A 23,241-nucleotide genomic window follows, 5' to 3' on the forward strand; every position below is an offset into this window, starting at 1 on the left:
TACATTAAAGCATCAGAAGGCTAGTCTGGTGATTTTTGGAGCGGCTCATTCAACTGAGCTTTCGCACAAAAGCGTTGCTATTCTGAGGACAGTTCTTGTGACACACACAGCTAATAATGGACATCACCGGATGTTGGATGGTGTTGCCTTGAGGGCAAAGAAATTCCACCTGGATTGTTTTGGTCATGTGTGGCGTGCAGCATCGTCCATCATTGCAGATGCCACAGTAACGGGGTTTATACATCTGGATGCTCGTGCAGTTCTGGTATTCCAGATGGACAGCTGTGGGAAACTTTATAGTTCGGAGGCATTTTTTCCCCTTCTACGAGAAAGAACCGAACATTAATTTGGTGGAGGCTCACATTCAATTTGATGCAACATTGTTGTGATACATTAAAATGGAACGGGTATCATTTCTCTACCATCACTCTGCTAAACAAATAATTCCCTCAACACTGTCAAACTATTTACTAAGTCTGCACTACTATTAATCTTCTCATTGTTCCTATCACCCATCTCCTCCCACTTATGACTGTATAACTGTAACCTTGTTGCTGGTATCCTTACAATTTATATTGACTGTTTCCTAATATGATTTGATTGCTTATTTGTTCCCTATGACTATCATTAAGTGTTGTACCTTATGATTCTTGATAAATGTATCTTTTATGTACACTGAGAGCATATGCACCAAGATAAATTCCTTGTGTGTCCAATCACACTTGGCCTATTCTATTCTATTCTATTCTATTCTATTCTATTCTATTCTATTCTATTCTATTCTATTCTATTCTTTTATTCTATTCTGGCTGGAGACCACTTGTAATGCTTTTTGGATTAGAATGGAAGCTAGACTGTCTGGGCAAGGATGCTAAATAAGAAATCTGTGCAGAAAATGTTTATGAAGATTCTCAGTCATCCAGGTCATGGTTGTCTCAAAACTGCTTTTTCAAAAGGCAACTGGACTTTATTTTTTCCCTTGAGGAAGAAGAAGATGTCTTGCTTCTCATCCAAGAAGCTTCATCAGTTCTGGCTCGATGGTGGATGGAGGGGGATGAAAGGATTAGTTCTGATGGAAGGATTACTTCTGTGCAGAAAAACGTTGCATGGAAAACTTTACCCTTAGACAAGTCTGGCGTAATAAAAATACCTTTCACATAAAAAGGTATTTAAAGGCCAGTCATCTAACAGATGAGCACAATTCAAAGCACACTGACGATGTCTCCTCGAATGGTGACAACATGTTTGCAACCGAATTGCCAAGCTCAGAGCTCAGACCAACAGCCCAAAGTCTGGCAATTTCAGAATTGCGAGGTTATAGTGAAATTGCAGGAAGAAAAGTGAGGAATTAACGGAAGACACCACTTTTCTTATGTACACAACGTTTCTTTTTTTACAAATGGGTTCCTACAGGCTGTAAATCAACAATTGGCGGGTTAAGATGGACCTTATTTCATATATTTACTTTTGGGGATCTTAATGGAAATTTCTCCTTAGTTCTAGGTTGCTTCTTTCCTTGATTAGTTTCCACTCATTGCTTCTCGTCCTGCCCTCAGGTGCTTTGGAGAATAGCTTGACTCCCTCTTTTTTGTGGCAGCCCCTGAGATATTGGTACACTGCTACCATGTCTCCCCTAGTCCTTCTTTTCTTTTTTTTTCTTTTTTTTTTAATTGGAAAAGTTTTCAAATACAAATTTCCCCCCCTTTTTTTTTCTCTCTCCCTCCCCCTCCCTAACCCCCCCTCCCCACCCATCCCCCCCTGTGACTTCTTCGAAACAAAAAAAAAAACCTAATTCATAACAGATTACTTACTCCCTCCTCTAAATATTGACCTTTACTTACTAAAAATATTATTAATATTATGACATCCCCCTTTATCCATACATTTCAGAAAAGAGAAAAGAAAGAAAAAAAAAGACATTATACTATAACATTATAGAATAACTTCTAATTTAGCATAATAGTATCATAACTCCCAATTTGGCAATAATCTGCCCTTTTTCTCCTCTCCCAAGCTTGTATCTATATATTATTACAACAATTCAAGACCACCTTCCACTTTAAAACTATACGATAAGTCCTACTTTAACATTTAATCTTCTATATGTATTACTATAACATTTCAAAGCGGCCTTCCCCATAAAATCTAGTTTAACATTTATTCCACTCTATCCATTTCCACCACTCCCCTAAATATATCACTTAAAAATCCCTTTTCTTAGACTAATCAATCTACTAACTAGTTTATTCACCCACTATCATGCAAAATTACCATACACAACAATTCTTAATATCTTTGATTCACTGCCCACACTACTTAAAAATATATGTCTATATATTCCATTATATCTAAATAAAAAAAAGAAAAGACAATGACTTTAAATTTATAGTCCATATAATATCTTCTTTGAGGTCTTTCCACTAGATTGGTAGAACCAACATCCATAATAGGGTAACATAGCTTGCTGGTGCAACAGTTTATTCAGGTTCTTCAATCATATCTGCCCCCATCAGTAGTAAATATCTTCTTATATGTATAAAAGTAAAAACAACCACCCGAGTGACATTATAATTATATTCCATATAGTAATAATTGTGGGTTTCATCAGGATTATTGATTCCCATCATCGTAGTGGGTAACAACCCGATCTTCTGCATGCCCCAGCATAATTCTCTTGCCTTGTGATTCAAGATAATTATAATATGTTTATCAACACAAAAAGAAATTCCAAAGTGGATAATTCAAATCCATCAGTTTAAGGCTCTTTTCACGTCCCCAGATTACGGCCATGCAGAGATCTGCCACAATCCTCAGGATGATATTAACCAATACGTCGCCTCTTCTATGTTTACACATAATCATTCATATTTTAAAGTCACTGGCTTCACTGTTGCTTGATTTAGAAATTTCTATTTTTATGCAACCTATTTCTTTTTTTCCTTTCTTTTTGTGGGTTTGGTTTCCATCCTGGTTTCCTTTCTACAAATTGTGTATCATCTGGTCGGTTTTCATTCTGCTTTGTAGATTGGTCTTGTTGGTTTTGTTTTTGTGTCTCATATTTCTTTTTTATCCCTTGTATATCCCCTAATTGGTTTCCATGCTTGTCCTTGCCTTGATAAGTCATCACATTAAGGTTAGATGCCACTTCTCTCAAATTTGTAGATAGTCCACCTGGGGTGTCCGATAAATCCAAAGGCAATTTATCTGGTACAGTCTCTATAATTCGATATTTTACCTTTATTTCCAGCTCCTTCTGCTTATCCTGTATTATACCTGAAGATGTTAAGTTCATTTTCAACCTATTTTGATAAAATTCTTCCGCTCTTTCAACAGTATTTAGCTGGTACCTTTCTCCTTGATATCTGAATATAATACCAACTGGGGCGTCCCACCTAAATGGGATATTTCTCTTTTTTAACTCATTCACCAGAAAACCAAATTTCTTCCTTTCCATTAATATCTTAGGTGGGAGTTCCTTGTAAATCCAAATCTTTCTTCCATACAATTGCAAATTAGAATTGAAGGAATTTTGCACGATATTATTCCTAATTTCTTTATCTGTAAAATAAATCACCACATCTCTAGGCAATTGCCTTTGCTTGGCAATCCAGGAGTTTATTCGATAAACTCTGTCAATCCTACAAAACACTTCCTCAGGTTGAACCTTTAGAATCCCAGCTAGAATTTCAGAAGATATTTTCCTTAAATCATCTCTATTATTTTCCTGCAAACCTCTTAATCTTATCGCATATTCTGTGAAATTATATTGTACCATTAAAATCTCTTTTTCAATCTTCTGTTGCAGATTTTCTACATTACCAGACTTTTGATCAGCATCCATTTTAGGTTTTTCTTCTAAGCTATTATCCTGAGTGTTTGTCAAATCATTTTCAATTTTTTGAGTTCTATTATCCAATTTATCTTGAATTTCTTCCATTTTAGACTCTAGTAAATTAGTATTTGTGTCCAACTGTATCATAAATTCTGAAAAACCATTAGCCACTTTTGAGAATTTTTTCTCCAAAAAATCAAACTTAGATTTCACCAATTCTTTAATTTCCTGCTTAAATTTTTCAAGTTGCTGATTCACAATCTCCTCCCTTCTTTCAATCTCCTCTAAGATAAATTCTATTATATTAAAATCAGGTTTCTGAGACTGAAGAGTTAAAACTTGTTCCTTTAAATTGTTGGTGGGGGAATCCCCCCCCACTTGTTTATCTGACTTTGTAAGTCTCAGTACCATGTTTCCGCCCAGGCAGGCTTTGTTAAAAAAAAAACAAGAAAAAAGACTTCTTTCCAATCAACAACAATATCAAGTCTCCAGGGGAAAAAGAGAGAAAAAGACACAGGAGCGAAGTTTTGTCTACAAATGTAGCCAGTGGTATTTATTCCGCTACATTGTAATAATAGAAAACGGAAGGACTTTCCCTTTCAGCCTCTCCTCCAGCCGCGGCAGACGCCATTTTAAAAGGCTTTTTTTCCTCTTTCTTTTCCTCCCTTCTCTTAAGTAATTTTTAAAAGATAAGTAAAATACTTGCAGTTCAGTATTACAGGTCCAGCTCACATTTTCTTTGAGTAATCTGTTAAATTTGCAGGCTTGCTTTTGACGCCTGGCTCTGCATTAGCAGAGGTCTCCCAAAGCCCGGAGCAGCGGCTGGGGATACGGGGCATCTCATCCGCTCCGTCCCAAAAGTAAAAGAAAAACTTTTGGGACTCCGCAGAGAGTTCTACCCACCCCTGCCGGCTCTATCTCCGTTTCCTCATGGAAACGGAGTTTTTTCGAGCCGCCATTCCGTTGTGAAGGCGGCTCTGACAGGCAGTGGAAGCTGATGATCCCAAAGGAACGTCTGGCAGCGACGAACAGCAAACCGGAAGTCCCCCCTAGTCCTTCTTTTCATTAAACTAGACATACCCAGTTCCAGCAACCATTTTTTATATGTTTTAGCCTCCAGTACCCTAATCATCTTTATTGCTCTTCTCTGCACTCTTTCTAGAGTCTCAACATCCTTTTTACATTGTGGCGACCAAAACTGGATGCAATATTCCAAGTGTGGCCTTATCATGGCATTATAAAGTGGTATTAACACTTCACGTGAACCCAACTCTTCTGCCATAAAAGGGAATAAATGTCCATTACCCCAAATGTCTCTTCTTTTCTTAGAGAAAACTTTCCCAGAATAATCTTATAGTACCACTGGGAAGTCTGACGCAGAAAGTTTGACATGGCTCAAAATCTTTGAAATATCCTTGGAGGCAGACCCCAATTATTCAACCACATCAGCTCATTATTTGTTAAAGAAACATGGAAGGTTGGGATATAGATGGAATCAACTCTTTAAACTGAGAGTTGAAAGATGGCCATATTGTTGTATGGCATGTGCTTCCAGTAGTACATTTACTGCTACTTCGGAATTAATTAATACAAAATAGAGCTGGAAGGGACCTTCGAGGCCCTCTAGTCCAACCCCCTGCTCAAGCAGGAGATCCTATGACATTTCAGACAAGTGGCTGTTCAGTCTCTTCTTAAAAATTCTCCAGTGATGAAGCACACACAATTTCTGAAGGCAAGCTGCTTCACCGGTTAATTGTTCTCAGTTGGGAAGTTTCTCCTTAATTCCAGGTTGCTTTTCTCCTAATGTCAAGAACGACAAAGGTCTTCCAGACATCTAAGATACTGCCTAGATGGCCTTATTTTGGCCATCCAGCAGCACTGCAAGCTACTATTTGGACCCAGCTGTTATAACACTACTGATGGTAGCACCTATATAAAATCATATAGGCTAGCTCCCAAAGACATCTGTCACAAGCATAGATTTTCGTAAGTCTATTTTTTTTTTTATTTGATTTATATGCCGCCCTTCTCCGGAGACTGAGGGCGGCTTACAGTGCGTTAAGCAATAGCCTTCATACTTTTGTATATTTATACAAAGTCAGCTTATTGCCCCCACAAACTGGGTCCTCAATTTACCTACCTTAGAAAGGATGGAAGGCTGAGTCAACCTTGAGCCTGGCGAGATTCGATCTTACTTTAATTGCAGACAGCTGGTGTTAAATTACAGTGCTTCTGTCTGTTGAGCTATCCAGGCTCCTTTTGTACTGGGCTCCCCCTAAGGGAATCTTGCTCAGCTTGTACTTTCTGGTTTTGCTGGGACTACAACTCTCATAATTCCTAGTCAATACGATAATCAGGAAATCCCAGGAACTGCATCCAGTTTGCTGATATGTTCGCTGCAGCATCAGATTCCATATTGTACTCACAGTATATATGAGTTCTGACTAAAGGAATGTCCGCACTGAATCAGTTTTGTGAGTAGAATTATAGAATTAACAAATGGCTTGAGAGATCGTAGGCCATCTTTTGAGACATTGGCTAGTCTGCAACAGTCCTGCTCTGCAACATTGCTCTGGTTGCACTTGTGTTCAATGTGTGATGGGAGACTACCAAAAACCTATGTTGTCGCAATGACAACTCCATTTCCGAAGCCACGTCTGAAGATAGGTAAAGGTAAAGGTAAAGGTTCCCCTCGCACATATGTGCTAGTCATTCCCGACTCTAGGGGGCAGTGCTCATCTCTGTTTCAAAGCCGAAGAGCCAGCGCTGTCCAAAGACATCTCCGTGGTCATGTGGCCAGCATGACTAAACACCGAAGGCGCATGGAACGCTGTTACCTTCCCACCAAAGATGGTCCCTATTTTTCTACTTGCATTTTTACATGCTTTCAAACTGCTAGGTTGGCAGAAGCTGGGACAAGTAACGGGAGCTCACTCCATTACGCGGCGCCAGGGATTCGAACCGCCGAATTTTCTGATCGACAAGATCAGCGTCTTAGCCACTGAGCCACCGTGTCCCTCTTGAGTCACTGCGTCCCTCTGACGATAAATGCACCCTAAATGACCTGCTGGATCAGGTTGAGATTCATCTAGTCCACAAGTCTCCAAACTTTGCAACTTTAACACTTGTGGAATTCAACTCCCAGAATTGCTCAGCCAGAATTTCTCAGAGTTGAAGTCTACAAGTCTTCAAGTTGCCAAGGTTGGAGATCCCTGGTCTAGTCCAGCATGGTATTTCCCACAGTGGCTCAATCTAAGAAACCCAGGACGCTCACAAACAGGTTGGTAGAAATAACTGAAATGAGGAACTTAATAACCATCTCAACCTTTACCTCCAAGCCAAAGTTCTACATGCTCTTCTCTCCAAAATTAATACAGAATTAGCACCAGCACTGGAACGTACCTTATCAGGTGGTGGACTCTTTTCACAGGGGCGCACTTCACATAGCCTCATCTCTTTCACCATCTCACACATCGGGTTCTTGTTGGTGACTCTGGTGGAGGCTCCCATGCCACAGCTGGTGGAACAGGCGCTCCATTCCGTTGTCTGCTCAATGCAGTTAGAACTGGAGTCAGAACCTTCAGCCCCCAAGGTAGCTTCCTGTCTGAATCCTGAAGGCAAAATTGCCACAATGAACTGCTCAGTTGCCCACAGGTTCTCACACAGTAAAAGATTAAGATATTAGCTTCAAACTGGAAATGATATAGTTGGCTATCAGTGCATGACTCAATCATGTCCTGCAGGCTACAAAATACTTTTATCACCCCGTAATCCCTTTGATTAGGGTGGAGTTCGAGCTCTAAATGGAGCTGAGCATTTACAGGCCGGATGCCCTTCCTGATGACTATGCAGAGTTCACAGCAGATATTTTCTCTTTGCGCCCTAATAGAGAAACATCCGTCACTGCCTATTATTGAATTCTCATCCTTCCAAGTGGAGGCTACTAAAGATTATAATTTTTGCAAAAAAAAAACTCCAAACAAATTCAGCCATAGGGGCCACACCAGGAAACATATTATACAGGTCCTCTGTGTAGCGGCGACTGCGGGAGGCTCCACCTACCTGCCCGGATGGCTCCGCCTACCTGCCCGGATGGCTCCGCCTACCCGCCCGGACGGCTCTGCGCATACACAGAAGCATCGCGCACGCATGTGCACGTGCCCATAAGCGAACCGGTAGCGACCGAAATTGAAACCCACTACTGGATTACATGCTGGTTGCCAGTGCCCAAATTTGAGCACATGGGTGCTTCAACCATTGTAATTGTGAACACCCGTCATAAGTCATTTTTTCAGTGCTGTCGTAACTTCAAACAGTCGCTAAACAATTGGTCATAATTGGAGAACTACCTAATAATTCACCATCAAAGGACATTAGGTGGATGAAGATGATAAAATAAGAATTTACTGCAGAGAATAACCTAAGTAGGGAAATAGAAACATTACATTGAGTTTCCAGCTGTTATGTTATTCCTCTTCTGATTGTTCACTGATGTAAAGGTTGACAACTAATTTCTCTTTCTCAAGGTATTTACTGTCTTTTTTTGTACACCACATTGATTTAATATTTGTTTAGTTTGCTGCCTTGGGTAGCTTATCAAGAGGAAGTCTATAAATATTTCCATATGAGGGAACTGTAATTTTAAAAAATGATTTTCAAAAAAGTATGTATTTTGTAATATAGCAAGGATAACCTTGACTGTAAGGTCCCAAATCTATACTCAAGACAGATTTGTAGTCAATCTAATATAGACACTGAGGTTTGAAGGGCTGCATTTCTTTAATAGGCTAAACTTAATTTTATTTAAAGATAGTTCTTGACTTATGACCACAATGGAGCCCAAAATTTTCGTTGCTAAGCGAGGCAGTTGCTAAGAGAATTATGCCTCATTTCACGACCTTTTCTGACACAGTTGTTAAGTGAATCATTGCAATTGTTAAGTTAGTAACACGGTTGTTAAGTGTATCTCGCTTCCCCATTGACTTTGCTTGTCAGAAGGTCGCAAAAGGAGATTGCATGACCCTGGCACACAGCAACTGTCATAACTATGAGTCAATCTGAATCTTGACCGTATGACCATGGGGATGCTGCAATAAGCGTGTCATAAGTGTGTCAATTAAGTCATAAGTGTGAAAAACCATCATAAGTCACTTTTTTCAGTGCCGTTGTAACTTCAAATGGTTACTAAATTAACTGTTGTAAGCCAAGGGGCTACCTGTATATGGTAACATTAGCTACTTACAAAATTTCATAGCAATTTATAAATAATACCAGCAATTAAAGGGGAAAAAAATCAAAAATAATAAAAGCACACATGGAAACATCATGCAAAATATATTCAGGAGCAAATAAACAATAATCTAACAAAATAAAAGCAGCAATTAAAATTCAAAGCAGTATTGTTATTCAATGTTTTGGGAGAATAAAAATGACTTTGTCTAAAGAAAGGCCTTATGTGGTAGAATGTAACAGCTAGACTCTTCCGGGTCACTATTTTCTTAGCTAGGAAAATAAATATTTTTAGATTTTAGGGCTATGACTGGCCCTCCAAAAATTTGAGCACTGTTCTCAGAGTCCCTTCAAAATCAACCATTAAAGTGCAATTTTTCATAACACAGAAAGAGAAATTTTTGGGAAGCAACCACACTGAACATAATTTTAAAATAATTCTCAATTACATTTCAATCCAATGATTGACACCCCCCAGAAGTAGGTTCTAAAATTTTTTACTACTGGTTCTGTGGGCGTGGCTTATTCTGTAGGCGTAGTTTGATGGTCATGTGACAAACAATTCTTTAGAATTTAGCAGAAGTACTGGTCTACCAGGCTTTTAACTGCTTGCAGAGCCGTACTGGTCTATCCATTTGTTTTTGGAGCATACCAATCTACCCATTTGTTTTTGGAGCGCACTGGTCTACCACTACACTGCCTTTTACCGCTGATCAGCTGTAGGGCGGCCCTTTGAAGCGCCGCGGCAAGAGTTTAAACAGTTTTTTGCCGCTTTGCCACCACCGAGAGCATCGGAAACCGCTTTCAGGCAGCTTGGCCTCAATTGCCAATCTACCACCACCGAGCGGTTTACAAGGAGCGGATTGGTTCTAGCCGATCAGTTGGAAGGCTTCTTGGCTTCTCAATTTAAAGCTACGGCGTCTTGTTTTTTTCCCTCTTCTTTGTCAAGTGAGCCCTGATTTTTTCCTTCTAGCCAATCAGCTGGGACTTGGGAGGCAGCGAATAGATTGGGGGTGGGGCCAGGCAGAGGTGGTATTTACTGGTTCCCTGAACTATTCAAAATTTCCACTACCGGTTCACAAGAACCGGGGAGAACCGGTAGCAACCTACCACTGACACCCCCTCTTAATTGTGCAACTGTGGCCCAGGGCTTGTCCCTCTAGGAGCCACAAATTCACTATGTTGGTTTTCAAGTTTCTCCTCACAACCTTAAGAATTGAAAACTTCAAGGCACCAGTTTTCATGTTCCTTAAATATCTTCTGTTCATTCAATGTAGTTGTCAAAAGATACCCAGGAACCTTAAGATCAGCCTTTCTCAGTGAGGTTCTCTGGAATTCTAAGCTTCTACAAGAGGTGGCGAGAGAGAACTTCCACAATCGTAATCCGTGAGAGATTATGATTGGGGGAAAAAAAAACCTTTGTAAACTTTGCATGCCAAAATGGTGGGAATTTTTATGCATGATGACTCAGTTGCCAGCCTGCTGTTTTGCTGTTGCTGTAAACATCGTAAAACATGGATTGTGCAGGCTTAAAGAGAATCGTATGGTGGAGCTTGTATGCAATTTCCCCCCCCCAAAATTTTTATGCAGGGGTTCATTGGTGGTCACTGTAATTGAAAACACCACATAGGATATTTATGGTATAAAATTAGTGAAATCTCCCTCCCTATGAATTGCATACATGAGGACATGACATAATATCTCCTTTCCTTGAGAGCTTAATGGAAGGCGGGCAGCGTATAATATTCTGATAGTGCAACTGACACAGTGCAATTGACACAATGCCTCCCCATAGTTATAAATTACCTTTGTGGTTGAGTACCTTGATGTTATTCAAAGTTTTAGACCAATAAAAGACAATACAGGGAGGTAATTTATACAAGCTAACTCACAAAAATGGCCCTGAATGTTATGTGAAGGTAATTATTAGCCATGAACTGTCCTGTGTTAAATACGGATAGTCCTTGACTTACCACAATTCATTTAGTGACTATTTGAAGTGACGACACTGAATAAAGTGACTTATGGTCATTTTTCACACTTATGACCTTTGCAGCAGGAGTCACATGATATGCATTCGGATGCTTGACCACTGACTCACATTTATGACAGTTGCAGTGTCATGGGATCCTCTTTTGCGACCTTCTGACAAGCAAAATCAATGAGGAAACAAGATTCATTTAACAACCGTGTTACTAATTCAACAACTGCAGCGCTTCACTTAACATTTATGTAAAGCCGCTGGGCGAGATCATCCGTGGTTTTGGGGTGGAGTACCATCAGTACGCTGACGACACCCAGCTGTACATCTCCACCCCGGATCACCCCAACGATGCCCTTGAAGTGATGTCCCAGTGCCTGGAGGCCGTACGGATCTGGATGGGGAGGAACAGGCTCAGGCTCAACCCATCCAAGACTGAGTGGCTGTGGTTTCCGACGTCCCGATATAGTCAGCTAATGCCATCGCTGACTATTGGGGGCGAATCATTGGCCCCCACGGATAGGGCTCGCAACTTGGGTGTCCTCCTGGATTCACGGCTGTCGTTAGAAGAGCATGTGACGGCCGTGTCCGGGAGGATTTTTCATCAGGTTCGCCTGATCCGCCAGTTGCGTCCCTATCTAGATCGGGACTCCCTACACACAGTCACTCATGCCCTCGTTACTTCTCGTCTGGATTACTGCAACGCTCTCTACATGGGGCTCCCCTTGAGGTGCACTCGGAGGCTCCAACTGGCGCAGAGTGCGGCCGCGCGGGTGGTGATGGGAGCGACATGGAGTTCCCATGTGACACCTCTCCTGCGCGAGCTGCACTGGCTCCCGGTGGTCTTCCGAGTGCGCTTCAAGGTTCTGGTTATCACCTTTAAAGCGCTCCATGGCTTAGGACCTGGTTATTTACGGGACCGCCTGCTACCACCAATAGCCTCCCACCGGCCAGTACGCTCCCATAGAGAGGGGCTCCTCCGGGTGCCGTCGGCCAAACAATGTCGGCTGTCGGCCCCTAGGGGGAGAGCCTTCTCTGTGGGGGCACCTACGATTTGGAACGAGCTCCCCCCGGAGATACGTAGGATCCCGGATCTGCGCACCTTCCGCCGCGCGCTTAAGACTTTTCTATTTTATCAAGCTGGCCTGGCCTAAATCTTCCCCCCTTTTTAAATGTGGAAATTTTAAATTTTTAAATTTTAAATTCGTCTTTTTATAGGGGTATGGGTAAGGCATTTTAAATTGGGGAGCCATTTTAGATTTAATTCTGTTTTAAACGTATTTTAATTGTTTATATTGTATGTTTTTTAACTTTGGCTGTGCACCGCCCCGAGTCCTTCGGGAGAGGGGGCGGTATAAAAATCTAATAAATAAATAAATAAATAAATAAACAAATGTGGTGAGAAAAGTCCTAAAGTGGGGCAAAACTCAACAAACTTTTCACTCAGCAACATAAGTTTTGGGCTCCATTGTGGTCGTAAGTTGAGGACTACCGGTATTTCTGGCTCAGGGTTGAAATGATGGGTTCTTGGTGGTCTCTGAGCTTAGAACCAAGGAACTTTCATTTATTTTCTGTTTCTGGTCTTTGGCTGTTATAAAGTTGGAATGCATCTCCATGTGTGCCGTATCTCAGGGGTCTCCAACCTTGGCAACTTTAAGACTTGTGGACTTCAACTCCCAGAATTCCTCAGCCAGCAAAGCTTTGAAGCCAAAGCAAAGCTGGCTGAGGAATTCTGGGAGTTGAAGTCCATAAATCTTAAAAGTTGCCAAGGTTGGAGACCCCTGCCATATCTGACTGTTTTGTATTGATAGCCACCAAGCAATTTCATTAAATGCCTATTTTTTTAAGGTGTTTTTTGAATCAGTTTTGACTTCCAATGATTGACTGAACGTACCTTATAGAGTAGTAAATATCTGGAACACTCTACCTGATCCTGTTGTTAGTCTCGCTAATCCCCATACCTTTTACCTTAAACTGTCTACCGTGGACCTTTCATGTTTCTTAAGAGGTCCCTAAGGGGGCGTGCATAAGCGCACCAGCGTGCCTCCCGTCCCTGTCCTACTGTCCCCATTTATATGTAATCATTCTATGTGTTTATGGCTGTGTTTTGCCTATTTATATCCTTTTATTTGTGCCAATTTTTTTCATGTGTCCATGTCTATGTCTATACAGTTACTTGTTTCCTTGTACTTGCTGATAGATAGATAGATAGATAGATAGATAGATAGATAGATAGATAGATAGATAGATAGACAGACAGACAGACAGACAGACAGACAGACAGATAGATAGATAAGTATGTAGGTAAGTAAGTAAGTAAGTAAGTAAGTAAGTAAGTAAGTAAGTAAGTATCCCTGTAGTTTCCTTAGGGAGATTTCAGAAGTGGTTTGCCATTATCTTTTTTCTAGGGCTGAAAGGGAGGGACTACCCCAAAAAATCATCCATGCTGAAGGTGACATGGCCTCCCAGTTTTTAGCCTAGTGCCCTAACCACTATACCAAACTGCCTGTAATGTCATTCCTTATTACAGGACATTGGAAGGAGAAGAAAGCTTTTAAGTTAAGGCTTTCCCACAATACTAGTGTTTTTTTTTAACACTATCACACTGATTTCACACGAGCCTTATGCTATAAGATTTAAACTGGAAGTTTTATGAGTGGCAGAATTTGGTGGCACGGAACCAAAAATGAATCGTGGTCTTGGTTGACTAATCCCGCATGGCTTTTAAGCATTATATTTAACCTTAGGGCCATTTTAAGAACTGAACATTTGATTTAAGGTTGTTTTGCCACGTTGAGAAGGAAGCCAACATAAGCAAGATTTCTCCAGTCTCCCATACCATGCATAGTGACTTTCCCAATACAGTCCAGAGAGGCACAACCATTTTAAGGCTGAAGGCCTTACTTGGTCCTTGAATAATGCGCCAAAAAGTGTACTCTAAAAAAGAATTTAGGGCTAGGACAAAGAAATGTGAATCACCAGAAGAAGAAGAAAAAAAACCCACTTAACATGATTGAGTATTAAATGCAAGTAACAGAGAACAATGTCTTTTTCAATTAACTTAAATACAGATAGTCCTTGACTTATGACCACAACTGACCCCAAAATTCCTATTGCTAAGCGAGACAGTTAAGTGAGTTTTGCCTTTTTTATTGCCACAGTTCTTAAGTGAATCACTGCAGTTGTTAAATTAGCACAGGTAGTCCTCGACTTACGACCAGAATTGAGCCCAAAATTTCTGTTGCTAAGCGAGACATTTGTTAAGTGAACGTTGCTCCATTTTACGACCTTTCTTGCCGCATTTGTTAAGTGAATCGCTGCAGTTGTTAATTTAGTAACAAGGATGTTAAGTGAATCTGGCTTCCCCATTGACTTTGCTTGTTGAAAGGTCGCAATCAAGGTCGGGATCCTATGACCCCAGGACAGTGCAATTGTCATAAATATGAGTCACTTGCCAAGCATCTGAATTTTGATCACATGAGCATGGGGGATGTTGCAATGATCTTATGTGTGAAAACCGGTCGTCAGGCATTTTTTTTTCAGTGAAGTTGTAAGTCTGAACAGTCACTAAATAAACTGTTGTTAACTCAAGGACTTCCTCTAATATGGTTAAGTGAATTTGGTTTCCCCATTGACTCTGCTTGTCAGAAGGTCCCAAAAGGGGATCATATGATTCCAGGAAATTTTCAGTGTCATAAATATGAGCCAATTGCCAAAAGTCTGAATTTTGATCAAGTGACCATGGGGATGCTGCACTGGTCATGTGAAAAATTGGTCATAAGTCACTTTTTTCAGTGCCGTTGTAACTTCCAATGGTCACTAAATGAACTGTTGTAAGTTGAGGATTAGAAACAAATTTTGAAGGGCTCCTAGGGCCGTGATGGCGAACCTATGGCACATATGGCATGCGTAACCATATCAGATGGCGCGCGAGCTCAGCTCCAACATGCATGCGTGCATTGGCCAGCTGATTTTTGGGCCTACCAGAAGCAGGGAAACAGGCTGTTTCCTGCCTCCAGAGGGCCTGGGAGGTGGGGTGGCCCGTTTTTCTTTCTCACCTGGCTCCAGATCCTCTCTATGAGTCTAGGGAGGGCGAAAACAGCCTTCCCCACCCCCCCTTGGAGGCCCTCCAGAGGTGAGAAATGCCCCGTTTCCCAACTTCCGGTTGGACAGGAAGTGACGTTTTTTGCTGTCCCCAGCCTCCAGAGACTCCTACAGAGGCTCCTCTGAGGGGGTGGGGAAGGCTGTTTTCGCCCTCCCTAGACTCATAGAGAGGATCTGGAGCCAGGTGAGAAAGAAAAACGGGCCCACAGGGCCATCACCTGCCAGGAGGGGGGGGGGGTCACGTGCGTGTGGGCGGGGCGCATAGAATTATGGGTATGGCCACATGCATGTGGGAACCTTCCCCGCTCCCCCCCCCGCACGTGCTGGCAAAAAGGTTAGCCATCACTGTCCTAGGGCTTCCACATCCATTTTACTCTTTTAGATCAACTTGATGCAAGGAATTAAGCCAGAAGTGTCAAACTCAAGGCCCGTGGGCCGGATGTGGCCCGCAGGGCTGCCCTAGGAACAGCGAAAAACTGGCCCATGATGCCTCTGCCAGCGAAAACATGGCCCTCCCGAGCTACGTTTTCACTGGCAAAGGGTTGCAGGAGTCCGTCCCAGCCGAAAATGGAGATTGGGAGCCCATTTTCGCTGGCAGAGACACTGCAGGCCACCAAAGGTGCCCCTGACACAAGTGACATCAAGTTGCCACGCCCACCCTGGCCGCACCCACCCAGTTCTCTCCGCGGTCAAACACAACCCTGATGTGGCCCTCCATGAAATCGAGTCTGACACCCCTGAATTAAGCTCTCCTAATTTCTTCTGGAAGAGATCAGAGATCTGTAACACTACACGAAACAAACTCAAATGCACCGAGACAGAAACGTATGTTCTTATCTGCCATACATTCCCAAGAATTGTGCCCCTCCATGACTGGCACTGATAAGTCACAACTGGTCTTGAAGAGTCGCAAGAGCACAATAGATACTTCCGAAGAAGCAAAGACACCACTCTAAAGCCTTTATACCAGGGGTGAAATGTAAAATGTGTTTTTTGTCGGAAGAGGTTGTAGAAAAAATGCTTTTAAAAGTAAAAAAACAAAAACAAAAGACAACCTCTGATGATCGTGCGACTCAGCTGAGTATGGGGGGGGGGGCGCACAGATTTTTGCTACCGGTTCTCCGAACCACCCGCTGACATCACTACCGGATCGGGCGATCCGGTCCAAACTGGGAGCATTTCACCCCTGCTTTACACCAGTGGTGGGTTGCCCCTGGTTCACACCGGTTCTATAGAACCGGTAGTAAAACCGGCAGGAGGCCCCGCCCACTGACCCTGACATCATGAAAACGCTTCTGTGCAGGCACAGAAGAGTGTGCGTGCGTGCGGCCCCATTGCAAACCGGTAGTTAAGGTAAGTAGAACCCACACCTGCTTTACACACCTTCCATTGCAAAGTCTGCGGTGTCCTCCGTTTTAGGATCACACGACCACTGTTCACAGCATTCCTTTGGAACTTCAACTTTCCTTGGGAAGGGGCATTCCGGGCCAGGAAGCAACAAATCAACATTGCAGAGGGGCACACAGCTGATCTGTCCATCCCTGCAGGTACAGTGGTATTTACAGTTGGGCTGGAAGGTTTCCCCGCTTCGATAAATAATCCCATCAAAAACACAGTTGTCTCCTTCAAGGTCTGAAGCAGAAGAAAAATAAATAAATCAAGCTATGTGTGAATCTTGATGAACGTATCTTTTCTTTTATGTACACTGAGAGCATATGCAACAAGACAAATTCCTTGTGTGTCCAATCATACTTGGCCAATAAAAAAATATAATTCTAATTCTAATTCTAATCTAGCTTGTTGGAATTCTCAGGTCATTTCAATACCAAGAGCAGGAAAGAAAACCAGCATGAAAAAGATCTTAAATCTTCAAAGAAAAACCAGAAAGTACAGTTAAATCTAGCAAAAAGATGGAGCCATCTTCAAGCTGAACTCCTGGTGATTTCATGCACATCCATACAGCATTCTTGGTACCAATGTGGCCATTGCCTTCTTGATTTATGGATTGTTATGGATTTATGGATCTTGATTCTTAGTCATCCAGGTCATGGTCATCCAGGTCAAATAACAATCAAAGAGGCATCCCAAAGGTGCTTTTTCAAGAGGCAACTGGACTTTCTGGCTTTTCTTTGAAGACGTTTTGCTTCTCATCCGAGAAACTTCTTCAGCTCTGACTGAAGAATTTCCCCGCCATTCAGTCAGAGCTGAAGAAGCTTCTCGGATGAGAAACAAAACATCTTCAAAGAAAAAACAGAAAGTCCAATTGCCTCTTGAAAAAGCACCTGTGGGATGCCTCTTTGATTGTTATTTGGATTTTTCAATCTGCCCCAGAATTCACTGACAGTCTCCCATCCAAAGAGTAACCAGACCTTACCCTACTTAGCTAGACTGCCCAGGCAAGCTTTTTCTGGTCGGTTTTTTTTTTTTTTTTTTAAATTGAGATAGATCAGAAGAAAGGAAAGCTGGCTGGGGAATTCTGGGAGTTGAAGTCCGGTTGGGACCCCTGCCTCAGAAGATTCCTCTCCCTCCGAGAGCAAGCGCCTCTCGGGCCGGGAGCGACAGGAAAGCCCCGTTCAAGAAGAGGCCGAAAGTGCCTGCGGGAGAGAGATCGAGAGAGCCGTTTACCCATACAGACGCCCAAGCCGGCTTCCCTTCCCGCTGCGCGGTCGCAATACAAGCCGGCGCTTTCATCGCAGGGCGTCGCTTCGGAGCAGTTCTCCCCGCGTTGCCGGGCGCAAGTCAGACAGCAGGAGCAGCCGTCTAAGACCGGCGGCACGCCGGGCTCGCAGGCGGGCGGCTCGGCGGGGCACTCGCACGGCAGGCGGCACCGGCGCTCCGGGCTGCGATCCTGCAAAGAGCAAAAAGAGCGAGAAGCGGCGTCAGCGGAGATACCACCTTTCCCCAGCCGCGCCGCTCCGACGCGCAAAGGCAAACCTCGGCCAGGGTCCCCGGGGAGAGGAAGAGGAGGAGGAGGAGGAGGATGCTGGGCGCTTGGGAGCCGGAGAGGCAGCCCAGCCGCATCTTAGGCAGCCGCTCCCGCCCCGCGTCTCCTTGCGCCTTCCCCATCGCGGTGGATGCGCCTCGCCAAACGCGCAAGCCTCCTTCGGCAGCTCGTTTATACCCGGCGCCTCCACGATCCGCCTCCGCCGGTTGGATGCGCGGCGAGCGCGGCAGAGCCAATGGCGGGCCGCGGTGTCGTGTTCGGCGCCGGGCTGAACAGGTGGCGTCGGAAAAAGTTGTTTCCAGGATCTATTAGAGAGGACTTCAAACTTGGCCGCTTTAAGACTTGTGATCTTCAACTCCCAGAATTCTCCAGCCAGCTATGCTGGGACTTCAACTCCCAGAATTCCCTAGCCAGCATCTATGAAAGTGAGCCACCCATAAGAAGATCCCTCAGAACAGGGGTCTCCAACCTTGGTCGCTTTAAGCCTGCGGGACTTCAACTCCCAGAATTCCCCAGCCAGCATGTATGAAAATGAGCCACCCATCAGGAAGATCCCTCAGAACAGGGGTCTCCAACCTTGGTCACTTTAAGCCTGGTGGACCTCCATTCCCAGAATTCCCCAGCCAGCCTGGTGGACTTCAACTCCCAGAATCCCCCAGCCAGCATCTATGAAAATGAGCCACCCATCAGGAAGATCCCTCAGAACAGGGGTCTCCAACCTTGGTCGCTTTAAGCCTGGCGGACCTCCACTCCCGGAATTCCCCAGCTAGCAAAGCAAAGGAAAGCTGGCTGAAGAATTCTGGGAGTTGAAGTCCACAAGTCTTAAAGCGGCCAAGTTTGAGGACCCCTGTAAAAACAGAACAGAATCCAGGTAGTCCTCGACTTACAACGGCTCGTTTTAGGGACCGGCACTGACAAAAGTGACTTAGGATCGTGAAGTGTATTTGAATATTAGTAGCTTGGGTTGGTTGTTGTTGTTGTTAGTTGCGAAGTCGTGTCTGACCCATCGCGACCCCATGGACAACGTCAGAGGTGGGTTTCAGCAGGTTCTGACCAGTTCTGGAGAACCTGTAGCGTTAATTTTGAGTAGTTCGGAGAACCGGTAGTAAAAATTCTGACTGGCCCCACCCCCATCTATTCTCTGCCTCCCGAATCCCAACTGATCGGGAGGAAATAGGGATTTTGCAGTAACCTTCCTATTATTATCGGACTTATATGTCGCCCTTTCTCCACAAGGACTCAGGGCGGCTCACAGCAATAAACAACAAGTCCAATTAAAATTCAACAATAAAAACTAAAATTCCCATTAAAACCCCATTCAGTCCAGGCCAGCTTGGCGAAACAGCCATGTTTTAAGGTCACAGTGGAAGGAGCAAAGGTCGGGGGCTACCCGGAGCCTTCCCCTGGAGTGGAATGGGAATGGAGATTTTACAGTATCCTTCCCCTGCCATGCCCACCAAGCCACACCCACAGAACCAGTAGTAAAAAAATTTGAAACCCACCACTGGACAATGTTCCACCAGTCCTCTACCATCCTCTGGAGTCCATTTAAAGCTCACGCCGACTGCTTCAGTGACTCCATCCAGCCACCTTGTTCTCTGCCGTCCCTTTCTTCTTTTGCCCTCAATCGTTCCCAGCATTAGGCTCTTCTCCAGTGAGTCCTTCCTTCTCATTAGGTGGCCAAAGTATTTGAGTTTCATCTTCAGGAGCTGGCCTTCTAAAGAGCAGTCAGGGTTGATCTCCTCGAGGACTGACCGGTTTGATCGCCTTGCAGTCCAAGGGAGTCGCAGGAGTCTTCTCCAGCACCAGAGTTCAAAGGTCTTAATTCTTTGGCGCTCAGCCTTTCTTATGGTCCAACTTTCACAGCCAGGGTTGGTAGGGTTGGCTTAATTTGGACTGGCACAATTCAAAGCACACTGACGATGTCTCCTCGAATGGTGACCCAACTTTTGCAACCAAATTGCCAAACCAACAGCCCAACGTATGACCATTTTTCACACTTACGACTCTTGCAAGCGTCCCCTTGATCACGTGATGATAATTTGGGTGCCTGACAACTGACTCGTATTTGTGACGGTTGCAGTGTCCCTGGGGTCACGGGATTCCCTGTGACTTTCTGATAACCAATGGGGAAGCCCGATTCACTTAATGACATGGTGACTTGCTTAACAACTGCGGTGATTCATTTAACGAACGTGGCAAGACAAGTTGTAAAATAGGGCAAAACTCACTTAGCAAATGTCTCACTATCAACAGAAATGTTGGGCTCAGTTGTGGTCGTAAGTCGAGGTCTACTTGTAACGAAGTTGGAAGGGACCTTGGAGGTCTTCTAGTCCAACCCCCTGCTCAGGCAGCAAATCCTCTACCATTTCAGACAAATGCTTGTCCAATCTCTTTTTAAAAACTTCCAGTGTTGGAGCATTCTTAACTTCTGGAGGCAAGTTGTTCCACTGATTAATTGTTCTAACCGTCAGGAAATATCTTCTTAATTCTAGGTTGCTTCTCTCCTTGATTCGTTTCCATCTGTTACTTCTTGTCTTTCTGTATTTGCTGTTGCTTGTATAGCTATTTTCTTTTCTCTTTAGTGATTATTCATTTTTATTTTATGTGTGCTTGTTTAATAGTAGTGGATCCTTACAGTTTAATTTTGTCTGGAGTGTCATGAAAACGTTCAAAGTCAGAGTAAAAGATTGGTCCGCTAATCACGTTGACTCGTTTTATTTATTTTTATTTATTTTATTTACTTTATTTCGTCAAGCATGTATTTTATGACAGATACAGGTGTAAACATAACTATAAATACATGAAAAGGATACAAATAAAAGAAAACATTAGGACAGGGATGGTAGGCACGCTGGTGCGCTTATGCACACCCCTTAGTTCCGTTCAATGGCGTATCTCTTCACCAAAACCCGCTGGAAATAATTCCAGACCTCTATAGATGTAGAAGAAACTTTGGGGGAAGTTGTGTAATACTTGAGAGAAGATGGGGTTAGGGGTGTCCACAGTGGTGGAATTCAAATTTTTATACTACCAGTTCTGTGGGCATGGTTTGGTGGGTGTGGCAGGGGAAGGATACTGCAAAATCTCCATTCCCACCCCATTTGCCGGTTCTCCGAGCTACTCAAAATTTCCACTACCGGTTCTCCAGAACCTGTCAGAACCTGCTGAATAGCACCTCTGGGTGTCTATTTACTTGTGGCTCCTAGAAGAGGTGATTGGGACATCTGATGATCCCGAAGGGCAAACTGGCAGATGTGTGACTTTACTAATCTGATAACCCGCTAATCTCTGGTTAGCTAATTGGTGGCTGGGGCGCTGTGGGAACTCAGTGCCAGTGGTTATAGGTAGTCCTCGATGTACGACCACAAATTCCTGTTGCTAAGTGAAACATTTGTTAAGCGAGTTTTGTCCTCACTGTTTTATGACCTTTCTTGGCACAGTTGTTAAGGGAATCATTGCAGTTGTTAAGTTAGTCACATGGTTGTTAAGGGAATCTGGCTTCCCCATTGACTTTGCTTGTCAGAAGGTCACAAAAGGGGATCCCATGACCCCGGGACACTTCAACTGTCATAAATGAGTCAGTTGCCAAACAGCTAAATTTTGATCACGTGACTGTGGGGACTCTACAATGGTTGTTAGTATGAAAAACAGTGATATTAAGTCTCTTTTTCAGCACCGCTGTAATTTTGAATGGTCCCTAAATGAATTGACGAAAGTCGAGGACTATCTGTATTTAATAATAGATTTTAAAATGATTAATAAAAGGAAGTGATATATTTGTTTCCTGCTGATTAGTACCTCTAACGATATAATTGATTTTATTAATGGGGGAAGGGCAGGGGTGAAATGTAAAATTTGTTACTACCAGTTCTGTGGGCGTGGCTTGGTGGTGGTGGGGTAATGTGACTGGGTGGGCGTGGCCAACTTTTTTTTTTTAACTTTTCAAAGCATTTTTTCTAAGCCTCTGCCGATCAGGCAACTCAGCTGTGATTGTCAGAGAGGTTTTTTAAAAAAATGCCTCTCTGCTGATCAGGCAGCTCAGCTGGGATCGTCAGAGAGGCTTTTTAAAAAATGCTTTGAAAAGCCTCTCTGCCGATCAGGCAATTCAGCTGGGATCGTCAAAGCATTTTTTTTACCACCTCTTCGGCCAAGAGGTTGCAGAAAAAAATGCTTTGAAAAGCCTCTGACGATCCCAGCTGAGCCGCGCGATCATCAGAGGCTTTTTTTTTTTACTTTGAAAAGCATTTTTTCATCGGAAGAGGTTGTAGAAAAAATGCTTTTAACAGTAAAAAAAAAAAGCCTCTGATGATCATGTGGCTCACCTGGGCATGGTGGAGGGGGGCGCAGGGATTTTTGCTACTGGTTCTCTGAACCACCCACTGCCATCTCTACCGGATCAGGTGATCCGGTCCGAACCGGGAGCATTTCACCCCTGGGGAAGGGTATCACATAAATTCATATAGTACCATTTTAGGGGTATCTGGCACCACAAAGTTTGAGAATGCTTATACTAAGCTTCAGTCAGATGCAGCATATTATAATTGGGTTGACATAGAACTCCAAATTCAAACCCAAGAAATGTAAAAACATAGAAAACTGACACAGAAAAAGACCTAGAAAAAGAAGCCACATTATGAATTAGCATGCAGGATAAGCATTTAACAGATTAACAGAGTTGGAAGGGATCTTGTAGGTCATCTAGTCCAACCCCCTGACCATACACCATTTCTGACAGATGGCAGTCCAGTCTCTTCTTGAAAGCTTCCAGTGATGAAGCCCCCACAACTTCTGAAGGCAAGCTGTTCCACTAGTTTATTGCTCTCACTGTCAGAAAATTTCTTCTTACTTCTAGGTTGAATCTCTCCTTGATCAGTTTCCATCCATTATTCCTTGTCTGGCCTTCAGGTGCTTTGGAAAATAGCTTGACCCCTTCCTTCCTCTCTGTGGCAGCCCCTCAAATATTGGAACACTGCTATCATGTCTCCCCTGGTCCTTCTCTTCACTAGACTAGACATACCCAGTTCCTGCAACCGTTCCTCATATGTTTTAGTCTCCAGTCCCCTAATCATCCTGGTTAATCTTCTCTGCACTCTTTCTAAAATCTCAACTTCTTTTTTATAGTGTGGTGACCAAAACTGTATTCTAGGT

The 23,241-nt window shown here is 43.3% G+C and overlaps 1 protein-coding gene across 1 annotated transcript; it reads right to left on the reverse strand.

Moving 5' to 3' along the window:
- Positions 1–49: 49 nt before the first annotated feature.
- Positions 50–18,212, reverse strand: CCN3 (cellular communication network factor 3). Its single transcript, XM_070942039.1, has 5 exons — positions 18,081–18,212; positions 17,772–17,994; positions 16,530–16,778; positions 7,235–7,443; positions 50–322 (listed from the first exon to the last, which is right to left on the reverse strand). The coding sequence occupies exons 1-5, from the start codon at positions 18,210–18,212 to the stop codon at positions 50–52; spliced, it is 1,086 nt and encodes a 361-aa protein (XP_070798140.1).
- Between the last annotated feature and the right edge of the window lie 5,029 nt (positions 18,213–23,241).

This window comes from Pituophis catenifer, unplaced genomic scaffold (genome assembly GCF_029215685.1).
Source record: "Pituophis catenifer annectens isolate HBS135680 unplaced genomic scaffold, rPitCat1.0.hap2 SCAF_3, whole genome shotgun sequence".
NCBI lineage: Eukaryota > Metazoa > Chordata > Lepidosauria > Squamata > Colubridae > Pituophis > Pituophis catenifer.